Below are 15,091 nucleotides of genomic sequence, written 5' to 3' on the forward strand. Positions count from 1 at the left end.
GGAGGAAGTACTATTTATGGTTGAGATTCAATAGCTGAAATTGTTGCTGATGGGTAATTTGAGGTTGAAGTTTAGAAAGCTATGGGCAGTATATATGATTATATTAAGGAGAATGAACACGTGAAGTATCTTGTTTGGAATTAAGGCATGACACATATTTCCTAAAGCCGTGTTAGTTCAGATGGAACTTATAGTTTATGGGGCTCATATTCATCCAGGATAAGCAATTTCCTACTAAGGTGATAGGGAATGATAATGTTCGATAGTTAAGTTGGAAAAAGGGGATACAAGAAAAAAAAATTTCTATGAGTAATTATAAGTGTTACATAAGGTGAAGAATGTGCTGGTAGGAGTAAATCATAGGGTTAGAATTCTTGAAGTAATGAAACTAGTATTCAAGATAAGACTAAGAAATAAAAAGAAAGTTAAAGTTGATGATGGGATAGACATCTTTGAAGGAAAAGGTGTAAGGATGAGATAAGACTAAAATTAAGGAATAAGTACAGCAGGTTGAAATGATACCAACAATACCAAAAATAGGAAAAGGGAAGTGGATAAGATGCAAAGGACAGGAAGAGAGCTCGATAGAGTCAGTTATAATGATGAGGATAAGGAGTGTCTAACCACATCCACTGTGAAAACACTAACTATGATCGGTGAAGGATACACCGTGTCTTCGTGGCGCTTCCAGAGTTGGCCTAGGGTGTGTTTTGATGCGGAATGGAAAAGTAGTGGCTTATGCTTCAAGGCAGCTGAAGAGGCATGAGCAGAACTATCCCACCCATGATTTGGAAATGGCGGCTGTAGTCATTGCACTAAAAATCTGGAGACACTACCTGTATGGTGAAGTGTGCGAGATATACACCGACCATAAGAGTTTGAAGTACATCTTCCAACAGAGGGATTTAAACTTGAGACAGAGGAGATGGATGGAGCTTCTGGAAGACTATGATTGCCCCATCCAGTACCACCCTGGGAAGGCCAATGTAGTAGCAGATGCTTTAAGCAGAAAATCTTCTGGCAGTTTGGCGCACATTTCAGCAGAGAAGAGACTGTTGATTCAGGAGGTACATGAGTTGATGGATCAAGGTTTAATCCTAGATCTTTCAGATGAGGGGGTATTGTTGGCTCACTTTTCAGTGAGGCGGACTTGAGGGCGAGTTAGAGTTTCCCAGCACAGAGACCAACAATTGATGAAGATTATAGAAAGAGTACAGCAAGGTGAAGGTGGTGAGTTCGGATTTGCCAATGATGGCGCCCTAGTGCAAGGTTCTAGGATATGTGTGTCCGATGTGGACAACCTCAGGAATGAAATCATGCGAGAGGCACACTACACACTGGACAGTGTCCACCCAGGTTCCACCAAGATGTACCATGATGTGAAAGATAGCTATTGGTGGAATGGCATGAAGAGAGACATAGCAGACTTTGTGTCCAAGTGCTTGACTTGTCGAAGGTGAAGTTTGAACACTAGAGACCGTCGGGAAGCTGCAAGAGCTCCTATCCCGTAATGGAAGTGGGAAATGATCACTATGGATTTTGTGGTAGGTTGCCTCGTACCACGTGAGGATATGATTCGATATGGGTAATTGTAGACGGCTTGACCAAATCAGCTCACTTCTTACCAGAAGACTACATACTGCGGGCACAAGATGCCCGGCTCTACATTCGAGAAATAGTCGATTGCATGGAGTTCCGCCCATAATATCTCGGCAGAGGGCCCCATTCACTTCTCGTTTTGGAGAAAGTTACAGGAGGCACTTGGCACACAGATTGAACTTTAGTACGGCTTTCCACCCTCGCATGCATCGGACAAATTGAAAAGACAATCCAAACATCGAAGACATGCTTCGCATGAGTGTTTTGGATTTTGGAGGTCAATGGGATGATCACTAGCTTTGGTGGAGTTTGCCTACAACAACGATTATCACTCCAAAGATAGGAATGGCACCCTATGAGGCAATATATGGAAGAAAGTGTAGGTCTCCTCTGTTGGATAGAAATGGGGGAAGCGAAGGTGCATGATGTAAACCTAGTGCAGTACACTTCAGAGATAGTTCCTTTAATCAGGGAACAACTGAAAACAGCTTTCAGTAGGCAGAAGAGTTATGCAGACCCCAGACGGAGGGATGTGGAGTTTGCAGTGGGCAACTATGTATTCCTAAAGGTTTCTCCAATGAAGGGAGTCATGAGATTTGGAAAGAAGGGCAAGTTGACACCTCGGTATATTGGACCTTTTGAGGTTCTTGATAGAGTTGGAGCGATTGCTCACGGTTGGAGCTACCACCCAACCTCTCTCACGTTCATCCCGTGTTTCACATCTCCATGCTCAGAAATACATTCCCGATCCTTCTCATGTCTGCACTGGATGTGATAGAGCTAAAAGAGAACTTGACATTTGAGGAGCAGCCTGTAGCCATAGTGGACTACCAAGTGAGACAGCTGAGATCAAAACAGATCCCTATGGTTAAGGTTTTGTGGAGGAGTCAGTCAGTGGAAGAATGCACCTGGAAGTTAGAACGGGACATGCGTAGCAAGTACCCTTATCTGTTCAATGTATAATCATGTGCTTTATTCTGCCTTGTGTAAAATTCGAGGACGAATTTTCTGTAAGGGGGGAAGAATGTAACACCCCTGATTTTTTATATATTATTATTGGGCTTCGTGTAGGTATCCTCAATTCGCGGAAATTCGACAGTTGTCCGGATCTGTGAATTTCCGGCGAACAACAGACCACTCGGAAAAGTCTCGAATTGGATCGAGGTTTTGGCTACCCCACCATTGTCGACCATCGGCGCGTTCCCAAGTCGGAATCGGCAAGGTAAACCCGAACCTTGCTTTTTCGTAATTTTTAGTGCTTAAATAGGATTAAAAATCCATAAAATATTCGTGGTAGCTTAAAAATTACGATTCTTTTGCAATAGCTTAGTAATATTTCTAAGGACCGCAAGGCGAGTTTTATAATTTTTAGAGCTTATTTGAGCAGTTTTTGCAAAAATGATCAATTATAAGGACTAAATTGAAATTTTACATATTGTGATGAATGATTGATTTGATGGGCCCAGGAGGGGCTGTGTGATGTGATTGAGTTGTGGATATATGGATTGTGGATATAGAAGTGTGTTTTGAGCCCTTTTGCAGGTTGGGTAGGTCCTAGGTATAAGGGAGACTCATGGATTTTCGGCACGACTTAGGACGTATTGGGTCTTTTCTTGATTTGTTTTGAGTCATTTGTATTAAATAATTGTAATATAATTGTCAGGTGAGCCGGGACAGCCTTCTTTCTCCGCCCAGCCGCCACAGTGATTGCCGTCAAGTTTGTGAGTAAAATATTAATTTTAATTGTAATTTCGATATTATTATATGTTCAGCATGCCCATGCATTACTTATATGCATATATTTATGTAGTTAAACTCTAGGCACGATTTATGATGCATTGATAACTGTTAAAGTGCCATGATGTTGTTGTGGTAATTTGGAGCAGTGTGCGTGCGTTGGCGTGCGTGTGATGTGGTGTGGACTATGGATAGGACGGGTAGTCACGGCTTGAGTTCTTCGCTGGGACCCGATCCTTCGAGGGGTAGTCACGGCTTGAGTTCTTATTTGGGACCCTCGATTTGGTTATTAAGTGGAAGTCCGAAATGAGTTCTTCACGGCACCGAGTTGGATTTAAGAGAGTCAGATAGGGATCACGGCCATATGTTATGATTGATGCTACAGGGTGCGTGAGTGCTCCAAATTACCTTTTTGATGTTATGATGTGAAAATGATGTTGATGTTGCATTTCACTCTACAGGGTGCATTAGTTCTAGATAGTTATAGAGATTATGGTTAAAATTGATATTTTACTCTCTGAGTCGAACGCTCACTCCTGTTCAAAAATTTTTACAGGCCACAGGAGGATATTTTATTCTGGGTTAACCTGCTTTTCTACTTCGCAGGTTGTTTATCAATATTTGTGTAATTTTATTTACTCCTAGAATTTCCGCATGTGTTAGAAGTATTTATTGATTATGGTCTGTAATATTATTATCATGTTGGACCTGTAAACGTATAATGATATGCATGTTTGATGGATTGGATGAGGGAGCTGAGCTCCCATTTATTATTATGAGGATATGAGTATGTGGAGGGTGAGCTGAGCTCCCCAATTGAGTATTTATTGTGTTTACAGGTCGGGTGAGTCGAAAACTCCCCGTTGGAAAGTCCATTTTATGGCCGGACTCTGTCCGTTTGTTTTCTTGATACTGGGCCCAAATGGGCCTTAGAGTTGGGTTAATGAACAGTTAGGCTTACTACGGGCCTCGGGGGCTTTAGGCTGGCCCAGATCCTAGTGCCGGTCCGGCCCATAGGTTGGGTCGTGACAGGTTAAATTTTGAAAGGAAATGATTTGGTGGAAAACAAATCAATTTGAAATCTAAATGATAAGAAAGTAAAGGAAACATTTAACATCACTTGCATATTTTTTGTAAACTTTTTTTTTAGACAATATTTTTCTTTATAAAGTATATGCACCCATTATGTTAAATTATTGAGTTTTATTTTTTATAAATAAAAAAAAATTATATTTATGGAATACTAAAATTCAATGCTCTCTATAAGTAGAATTACTCACTAAGCGAAGAACAAATATGTGAATTGGATTGGACTCCCTCTTGAACCCACGCCTTTAGATGCTCTCCAATCAAAAGCACTGTCGATTATTGATGGCCCACCTTTAAATCAATTTATGAATTATATTTTTTTTTTTTCTTCAACTGCAAAAGAATTGCATTAATTGGCCCATGGGCATCAAAATACAGAACAGACCTAAGTTGTGCAGGATGAATTACAAGCCAATTGCAATGAAGGCTACCCCGAAGCAACACCTTAGCTATGCAGTCAGCAGCTTTGTTTGCCATTCTCTTCGTTAGAGAGAAGGAGATGGACTCAAAAAAGTTGAGATAAACTTTTGATTTCGGAGATGGACTCAAAAAAGTTTATTATTTCACCGCAGTATGCTGCACCATTAATTATTTTTATTAGGTATATTTAATATAAGTTTAAATTTATATTATAATTAATTTAATAATTATTAGATTAAATATTTATATTGAGAATATATAAATTTATATATTAATATTCAATCTAATAGTTAATAAGTTGATTTTTATATAAATTTAAATTTTATTTGACTGCATTTTTTTTTTATTAACCTTCTACTAAATATTATTAATTATTACAATATTAATTATGTTATACTCTTTTAATAATTACTCTTTTAAAATTTATAAGAGTAGCTCTTAACCTTTAATTTTTTATCAAACACTTCTTAACAGGGGCGGGGCGGATGTATGTTCAAGATAGCATATATATATATATATATATATATATATATATATATATATATATATAAAAGATGAAATATTATCAAATGAAAAACTATATTTGTATTATGTTAATCAAAAATAAAAATCTTCTTAATATTATATTGAGAGGAAAGCTTAATTGTTTACTCTAATGCTACTTGTCCTTTAATTTATTTTATTTTTTATCAATCGGTTTTGTCTTTTTTTTTTATTATTTAATAATTTTTTAATTATATATATTGAGAAAAATATTTTTTATAGTATTAATAATAAAGCAATTTTATAATACTTTTACAAAATAAAAATTTGTCAAAAACAATTTTAAATTTAAGATCATTGCAAGAATTTAGTATTTTAAGAAATTATTTTCATTTTGATTTTTATATAAAAAAATTGATATGTATTATTATTTTTTTTATTAAATAATTTATTATTTTGTATAATAATTTTCTATTTAAATTAAATAAAATAATTTTATATGACCTCACTGGCTAAACTTTCTGGCTTCACCCATGTTCTTAAGTTTGTATTTTTAAATATTATTCAATTATTAATGTATTTAATAAAATAACTTAAATAAATAATAATAATATTTAGCTGATGACTAACACATTTACTTTTTTTTTTTTCAATTTCATACTATCAAATAAGACAAAGTTCATGAAAAATTTGAGGGTCATAAACTCACTAATTGAGTTTAGTTCAAATATGAAAAAATTGAGAGTCATAAACTCACTAATTGAATTTAGTCCAAATATAAAAAGAAAAAAAGTGCTACATGTTTTGTTTGATATTTTTACTTGAATTGTTATTGAAAAAATGTCTTTATGTTAATTAAAAATTATTAAAAATTAATTTCAAATTAAATTTAATACAAAATATTTAAATAATTTTAAAAGTATTTTTTAATAATATTTTAAATAATATTTTTTAAAAAATTTATTGGAAGACTAAGTATCTTATGTTAGGGAGAATTTTTTTTTTTAATAAAAAAAATTATCCAAATATGACGGTTGTTGCTCATTAGATCCAAAGCTTATTGCTCATTTGTTGACATTTTCATTTTAACCCAACTTTACAAGAAAAGGACTTACCACCAAGGGTAGAGGGAAGGGGGTTAGTGGGGCTAGGATGGTAACGGGTTGAGTTTTTTCGTGTACTCGATCCAATTGAATCATAATAGGATGGATTTAGATAGTATATAATCGGGTTTGAGATGGGTTCGGGTTTGAAATTTAATACCCGTGAAGGGTTCAGGCCGAGTTCAAATTTTATATGTTTGGTATCAATTACCCAAACCTGTTTATATAAATATTTAATTAAATATAAAATATATGTTTTTTTAATAATATTTACAAATTTTTATATATTTTATTTTATATAAAATAAAATTGAAATATTTTTTGAAATTATTAAATTTTTAAAATATATATTATTAATAAAAATAATTTTTTATATAGATTATTAATTAAATATATAAAATAAAATGAGTTCATGTATTTTTCGGGTAATAACAATCGGGTTTGGGATAGGTTTGAGTAATTGAGAATAAATTTTAATCGGGTTTGGGACGGGTTTGAATTTTGAAAATATTAATCGAGTTTGGTTCGAGTAAGGTGATTTTCGCGGGTATCCTACCTGTTGCCATCCCTACGTGGGGTCATAGCCCCCGACTCTCCTAAATTTTCTTTAAGTAGCCATAGCCCCCCAACCCTCCTAAATTTTCTTTAAGTATATATATATATATATATATATATATATATATATATATATATATTTGAGAATATTAATTGGGTTCGATTTGAGTAGGGTGATTTTTGCGGGTATTCTACCTGTTGTCATCCCTATGTGGGGTCATAGCCCCTTGGCTCTCCTAAATTTTCTTCAAATATAAAAAAATATATATATATATATATATATTTGAGAATATTAATTGGGTTTGATGTGATTTTTGCGGGTATTCTACCTGTTGTCATCCCTATGTGGGGTCATAGCCCCCTGGCTCTCCTAAATTTTCTTTAAATATAAATAAATATATATATATATATATATTATGTATATGTATTCTTCAAAAAATTATTTTATTTTAATTATAGGCACTTCAAATAATTTTTATTATTTTATTATATTATAGATAATGAGAAATATTTTATTTTATTTTTTTATCATATATTTAATAAATTTTTATAATATTGTCACCCTCAATTTATTTTTTTTTTAGTTTAAGTTTTTAGTTTAACTATACTTTATTGTTGTATTTTTTGAATATATAACATTAACTCCTTCAAAATATATAAGCAATGTGTATAATTAATTATTTTTAATATATACATATATATATATATATATATATATACTTTATTAATTGTCAGAGCTAAAAATTTTATTTAGTGAGATCATTTATTTAATTGATCAATTTTTAGTGTGTGTATATGTATAATTTTTATTCACAATTAAAATTTGAAATAATTGTAAATAAAAAAATTAACTTCAAAAAATATAAATTTTAATAATCAATACATTTTACAATTATTTTAGTACATTAAAATATGAAAATGATAATTACAAATTAAGAGTATTTTTTTTCTCATATATAGATATGCTATCTAATAGAATTTAAACATACTCAAATTTTTATATACAATTTAAAATATAAAAAACAAAATTTTATAAATAAATTATATAAGTTTTTTAGAAAAAAAAAACTATATAGTTACTTCAACTCATCTTATATAAATTAATTCAAAATATAAAATTGATACTAATTTCATATTTTAAATTTTAATGAAAATTTATTGAAAATTATTAAAAATAATATATATATATATATATATATATATATATATATATATATATATATATATATTTAAAATTTTTTTATAAAGCTGAGTGGATTAACCCATAACAATACATAGTATATAACTCTATTATTATGTTGGTCCTCCTTATATTTTTTGGCTCCACTTTTACCTATCACTAAATTTAAAATGATATCGTAGGATGGGTTGGCACTTGTATATGAACTCTAATTCTTTGGCTAGCCGAATACTTAAAGCTAAATATTATCCTAATGTTTCTTTCTTAGAGGCTCCTATTGGGAATAATCCCAGCTATGTTTGGAGAAGCATTAGAGAATCTCAAAGTTTAATTCGTGATGGTCTTCTATGGCGTGTTGGGGATGGCAATGATATTGCTATCTGGCTAGATAGTTGGCTGCCAGATGTTGCCTTCCCTATGGTTACTACAACCTTTGACTTTAATTTTGGGGTCTATATGGTTTCGGATTTGATCACTGATGGTGCTTGGAACATTGATTTGGTGAATCGTGTGTTTAATGAAAGGGATCGAAAACTTATTCTGTCAATCCCTTTAAGAAGGAGCTCTAGCATTGACTTGCAATTTTGGAAACATGATAAGAGAGGCAGTTATTCAGTTAGCAGTGCTTACAAATTCTGAGACTCGAGAATCGACACGGTATTGGCAATAAAAAATTCTGGAAGAAGCTTTGGTCTATCCCAGCGGCACCAAAAATCAGAAACTTTCTTTGGCGTGCTGTATCAGTTCTCTACCGACGGATCAAGACTTTGTTCTCGGCATGTTCCACCACAGGTTTGTCCATTATGTAATGTTGATTGTGAATCTGTAAAGCATGTTTTAGTTGAATGCTCCTTTGCAAGGCATGTTTGGCTTGCCTCTCATCTTGGTTGGTTTTCTCCTTCAACCCATTCCTTTCAAGACTGGTTAATGCGAGCTTTAGCTCTCTTCAATCCAAATGACTCTGCAACTTTGGCGTACCTATGTTGGTCTATATGGGAGGAACGCATTCGGTGGTTTGGAAATCGCTCGGCCGCTAACTCCTGATTGAGAGGCCTTCGTCTCAAACGAGAATGGGACGATGCTCGTTAGTATACGGCCGCTATTCCACCGACTGCAGATTTGCCTACACCACAGGAATGGAAAAAGCCAGGCCCTAACTGGGTGAAGCTCAATGTTGATATCGCTACCAATGTCAATTCTGGATGGACAGGAATCGGAATGGTGGTACGTAATGAAATGGGCAGTTTTGTGGCTTGTAAGATTTCGCGCATGGTAGGATTATTCTCACCTACAATTGCTGAAATTATGGGAGTACGAGAAGCTTTGAGCTGGATAAAGGACAACAATTGGCAAAACGTTATTGTGGAATCTGATAATTTGCAGGTTGTTAATGTTCTCAATTCCATGAATGTGGAAAATTTCTCTATGATGGGTGGTATTGTTTCTGATTGTAGATCTCTTATTAATGAGATTAGTTGTGAGATTCTGTTTTCTCATGTTTTCCGTTCGGCGAACGGGGTGGCTCATGCCCTTGCTCAAGCTACTCGTTCCTTTCCGAATGCTATGGAGTGGACTCTTTCTCCTCCTGAATTTGTATCTCTTCTTTTGCTTTAATGAAATCCCATTTATTATCAAAAAAAAAAAAAATTTAAAATGATATCCCGTGATAAGTAAAATTTGCTACTAACCACCATCCAAATATAAATAATATTTAATTATCGGTACCAATATTAAGAGTTGAAATCGAGTGAGATAAAAATATTTACTAAATTAATTACCACAGCAAACGCCATTAAAATCACACATTATACATGTTGAAAATTTAAAAAATAAAAATCTTGCTTAAATCACCAAAAAAAAAAAAAAGAATAGCACCTTGATTGCTTGAAAATTACTGAAGTTCAAATTGTTGACTATCCAATCAGATGATTTCACGTGCAAAGTTTGATGGCTGATTTGCAATTAATGGTAGATGGAGTAGTCCGCAGCATATAAGTGCCAAATTCGAAGGCCAGAGAAGGGGAGGCAAAGTGGTTTTTTTAAAACGGGTAAAATGGAGGTTGTTAAGCAAAGGCAATCAGATGGACTTGTCATCCAACTGGTAAAACAAACACACCTTTCACTTAACCCACACAGATTTGAACGTGTTGTTTGCAGCTCCTGCTGCATTTTCATCAATATTCATAACAATGCTTCTTTCTCCGTTTCTTCAAGCAAATTCTTCTCTGTTTATTTCCTTTTCAATCTTTATCTCCAACTCTGTAACTCCTCCATTCTCTTCTCTTTTTTCACTCCCATTTAGCCTACTTTCTAAGTAAACTCATCAACCACTACTTCTACGACATCCCAACCGTTCACTTCTCATAAATACTTCCTTTTCTTTCTCCGTTGGACGGACCCTTTTCACCCATTTTGGTTTTTATTCAAGAATTCCTATTGGGGGCACAAAATATGAGGGTATCCATGTGGGTTTTGGTTCTGCTGTTTATTTTTGGCTTTAATCACAGAATTTTTGCTCATCAGAGGCCTCGCACTGAGCGGATTTCAGGTTTCATTCTTTTTTTATTTCCTTAATTTAGCCCCTTTACGTGTAGATTTTTAGCTGTTTTTTCTGGTTTCCCCTTGTGTGAGCTGCAAGTAGACTTCATGTGGTGTTCTTTGTCTATTTGCCATTTGAATTTTAATTTTGCAATCACGATCAATGGCTAGTAGGGATACGGATGTCTGCATTCATGTTATTTGTACTTGTGTAACTCAGCTGAGGTTCAAAACTTTTGCAATTAATCTTAATGGACCCGAACCTAGAACAAAAATTTTCACACATTTTGGTTTTTGTAGACAATTTAATACCCTTCTCTTAGGATTTAGGATCATTAATAACTGAGGCGAAGGCTAGTTGCAAAATTTATTTTCTTGATATGAATTGCATTTTAGATAAATAGTTCAAATAATCCTTAAAAGGATTGATGGATGAGCATTCTTGTTGGCATTATGGATTTATGCTTGAGGAATCTTATAACTGCATGGTAAAAATTGTATGTGAGTTTGGCCCTCTCTTTGTTTCTGACATTGCCTGCATGGACTGAAGTCTATAGAAATTGAATTAGTCTAAATTCTCGAGGGCAGTTTGCTTTTTTTGATTTTGAAGCATGAGAATCAGCTCTGCTTTGGGTTTCAATTATGCAGGAAGTGCTGGTGATGTTTTGGAAGATGATCCAGTGGGAAGGTTGAAAGTCTATGTATATGAGCTTCCTAGCAAATACAACAAGAAATTGCTACAGAAAGACCCAAGATGTCTCACCTATATGTTTGCTGCAGAGATCTTCATTCATAGGTTTCTTTTATCCAGCCCAGTTCGAACCCTTAATCCTGATGAAGCGGATTGGTTTTACACCCCTATATATACCACTTGTGACCTTACACCTACTGGCATGCCATTGCCCTTCAAATCTCCACGGATGATGAGAAGTGCCATACAGCTGATCTCTACCAATTGGCCTTATTGGAATCGCACAGATGGGGCTGATCATTTCTTTGTTGTGCCTCATGATTTTGGAGCATGCTTTCATTACCAGGCAAGATCCATGCTTAGTTGGAATCTATGTCTTGATTTCATGCTGCTAATTTATGCTTACGTGCAGTTGGTCTGATTTATATAAGTTTGTCATATGTTATGCTCGTTTTGATATTGGCCTTCCAGTTCTTTTAGGCATTAATCTTGTAGTCTATTTTCTTTGTTCCCATAGGCGGCAAATTAGAATTGGAGATTTAGATGAGTAGACCTTTGGTTGCTCAAGGTGTGTGAAATTGATCTCAGAGGTTTCAAGCCTCGAATATAAGGAATTATTAATCGAAAACCTATAGATCTAGAAACCTTAAAAGCTATGACTTTGGTTATTGGATCTGGAGATAGAATGAGGAAGACTAAAAATCTAAACAATAAAATGTGCTTGTTCTATGCATACTGGGTTAGTTCCCAATATCTCTGCCGTGTTGTCAAAGATATTATCATCATCTTTCTTTAGGCAATGTTGCCCTCATTGCTTCCTGCAGTAATTCTTAGATTTTTTTCTGCTTATTTATGTTCCTCAAAGGTGAAAGCCATTAATCCACAACCACATGGTGACAGCGTAAGTCCCAAAAATAAGACAACATATCATAAAGAAAAGATTTTCCCAGTATTTAGTTAAAACATGTCTGCTTCCACACATGATGGACATGTCGAGAAGGTTCTAGAGGTTATCTAATTTCACATTGGAATCACTTGGAGTTAAGGCCTTTTGTTTGATATGATCTCATTTTAATCATCTAAATTGCACAAATCAACAACAGTTTCTACTGTCAATAATTTGTATTGTCAAAGGATTTATGAGAGTGGAGGGTCAGCTAACTAATTGGTTAGTTCTAATATTTGGGTAATTTTAGTTCTGACCTTTTGCCAATTGTTGGTCTAAGCTGGACTCTTGCCTCAGCCCATAATCTCAATTCAGTAATATGTTTACTCAATTTTGTAGGAAGAGAAAGCCATTAAACGGGGAATTCTTCCATTACTCCAACGTGCTACTTTGGTTCAAACTTTTGGACAGCGGAATCATGTATGCTTGAATGAGGGTTCAATTATAATTCCTCCATATGCTCCCCCAAAAAAAATGCAGGCCCGCCAGATTCCCCCAGACACTCCGCGATCCATCTTTGTCTACTTCCGTGGTTTGTTTTATGATGTAAATAATGATCCAGAAGGTGGTTATTATGCAAGGTATGTTCACACTGACTGAACTTGTGAAATTAGTTTAATAAAGATGTTAGTAGGACTAACCTGCTTTAATTCCATGCCCAGATGACTCTTTGCATGGATAAAACCCCAAAGATTCAATTATTTTTTCTGAAATACAGTTGAAATTTTAGAAATTACGGTAATTAAGTGGCCATTAACTGTTACAGAGCCAAAAGGAAGGAGATCTTTTGATGGAGTTGATCGGAACCAATGACCAATACTGAAATTTAGCTTAATTAGGAATTGATTAATTTGAGTTGAACCAAAGCCAAATCTCTGAAAATTTTGATTAGTCAACTTCTGTGGCTCTAGCGTCTCAGCTTTGCCCTTGTTTTGGACTTGTGAACTTGAAAAGATTTTCTTGACCTCCTCCTTGAGTTGTGTATTTTTTGTAGCAGTTGTCATTAGTCACTCATTCCTAATCCTTTTGTTCAACTGACAGAGGTGCAAGGGCAGCTGTTTGGGAGAATTTCAAGAACAATGCTCTCTTTGACATCTCGACTGAACATCCAACCACATATTATGAAGACATGCAACGAGCTATATTCTGCCTGTGCCCACTTGGTTGGGCCCCATGGAGTCCAAGATTAGTTGAAGCAGTGGTGTTTGGCTGCATTCCTGTGATCATAGCAGATGACATTGTTTTACCCTTTGCAGATGCTATCCCATGGGAGGACATAGGAGTATTTGTGGCAGAAGAAGATGTCCCTAACTTGGATATAATCCTAACATCTATACCAACAGATGTGATTTTAAGAAAGCAGAGGCTTCTTGCAAATCCTTCAATGAAACGAGCAATGCAATTCCCACAACCTGCACAATCAGGAGATGCTTTCCACCAAATACTGAATGGGCTAGCTCGCAAATTGCCCCATGACAATAAGATTTTCCTGAAGCCTGGTGAAAAGGTTTTGAATTGGACAGCAGGACCTGTAGGAGACTTGAAACCTTGGTAAGTGTAAGTTTTGTAATGGCAGCATATACTGTTTCTGCAAATACGTTTAGTTGTATTGAGCTGACAAAGGCTTCGGCCTACCCCAAAATTTGTAAACTTCTCTTTGAAATTTGTTCCTGTAGAGATGCTTTACCTTCTTATTTTGTACATCTGAATTTTCCAAATTATATATAGTTGACGCGCCAAAGTACCTTCGTTTTTTAATTTCATATAGAATCGCAAACCTGTACCTCATTACAGTATGTGAAACAAAAATTCCTTTGAAGTTGGTTCATTTATATTATATCAAGAAAAAAAAAAGTTGGTTCATTTATATATAGGCCTGTTTATAAATTTATGAGTCAACTCATTTATATATTAATTTTTGTATATTTAAATTATAAATAACATAATTATAAAATTAGATGTACAATTAAAATATATAATTATATAAAATATAAACAATTTATGACCATTATAATTTTATTAACATACCATTATAAATCCTTCAAAAAATACATTACCATTATAATTATTAATTTAATTATTACTTCATCCTAAAATAATAGTTCATCTTTCCTTTTCTGCTATCCTAAAACAATAGTCTGATTTTTTGCTTTTAAAAATGGTTTTTTTTTTTATAAAAATTTTCCCATAATATACTCATATAAATTTTCATATATATAATTAGTGTTATTTGTTTCATAAAAAATAATTCATACATAAAAAAATATTTTTTATTCTTTAGTTATATTATTAAATTAATGATATCTGTATTATCTCATATATTATGTATAAGATTATTAAAATTTATAAAATAATTTTCTTTTTTAGAAAAAAAAAATATTTTCTATGTTCTAAGTGTTCAAATACTTAAAAAAAAATTTTCAGTAATTTAAATTAATTTAAATAAAATAATTAATTAATATAATGATTATAAACGTTGAGACGTTCTCTACTTACGACGCGCTACATCGAAACCCAGGTGTAGTGAGAAATATGCAAGGGTGTAGGGCGTTCACTAAAAGCGACTCGCCATGCCAGCGCCCGGGTGTGGTGTTAAGTGAGCAAGGGTTCCCACATCATGTGCGGGTGTGGGTAAAGAAGTTAGTCCATAGGACAGATAGTAGAATAGATAGTGGAACATAATACAGATAGACATAGAAAACAATATAAGATATTATAGAAGGAGACCAATTAGGAAGGAACAGGATAGG

The 15,091-nt window shown here is 34.0% G+C and overlaps 2 protein-coding genes across 2 annotated transcripts; both read left to right on the plus strand.

Annotated features, from left to right (window-relative positions):
- Nucleotides 1-8,349: 8,349 nt before the first annotated feature.
- Nucleotides 8,350-9,780, plus strand: LOC110673651 (uncharacterized). Its single transcript, XM_058147677.1, has 3 exons — nt 8,350-8,781; nt 8,911-9,148; nt 9,284-9,780. Exons 1-3 carry the CDS (start codon nt 8,350-8,352, stop codon nt 9,778-9,780), a joined length of 1,167 nt encoding a protein of 388 aa, XP_058003660.1.
- A 459-nt stretch (nt 9,781-10,239) lies between these two features.
- LOC110664911 (probable beta-1,4-xylosyltransferase IRX10) lies at nt 10,240-14,099 on the plus strand. Its single transcript, XM_021824796.2, has 4 exons — nt 10,240-10,714; nt 11,353-11,741; nt 12,681-12,922; nt 13,383-14,099. Exons 1-4 carry the CDS (start codon nt 10,618-10,620, stop codon nt 13,894-13,896), a joined length of 1,242 nt encoding a protein of 413 aa, XP_021680488.1. The 5' UTR covers nt 10,240-10,617; the 3' UTR covers nt 13,897-14,099.
- The last annotated feature ends 992 nt before the right edge of the window (nt 14,100-15,091 follow it).

This window comes from Hevea brasiliensis, chromosome 5, assembly GCF_030052815.1.
Source record: "Hevea brasiliensis isolate MT/VB/25A 57/8 chromosome 5, ASM3005281v1, whole genome shotgun sequence".
Classification (NCBI taxonomy): domain Eukaryota; kingdom Viridiplantae; phylum Streptophyta; class Magnoliopsida; order Malpighiales; family Euphorbiaceae; genus Hevea; species Hevea brasiliensis.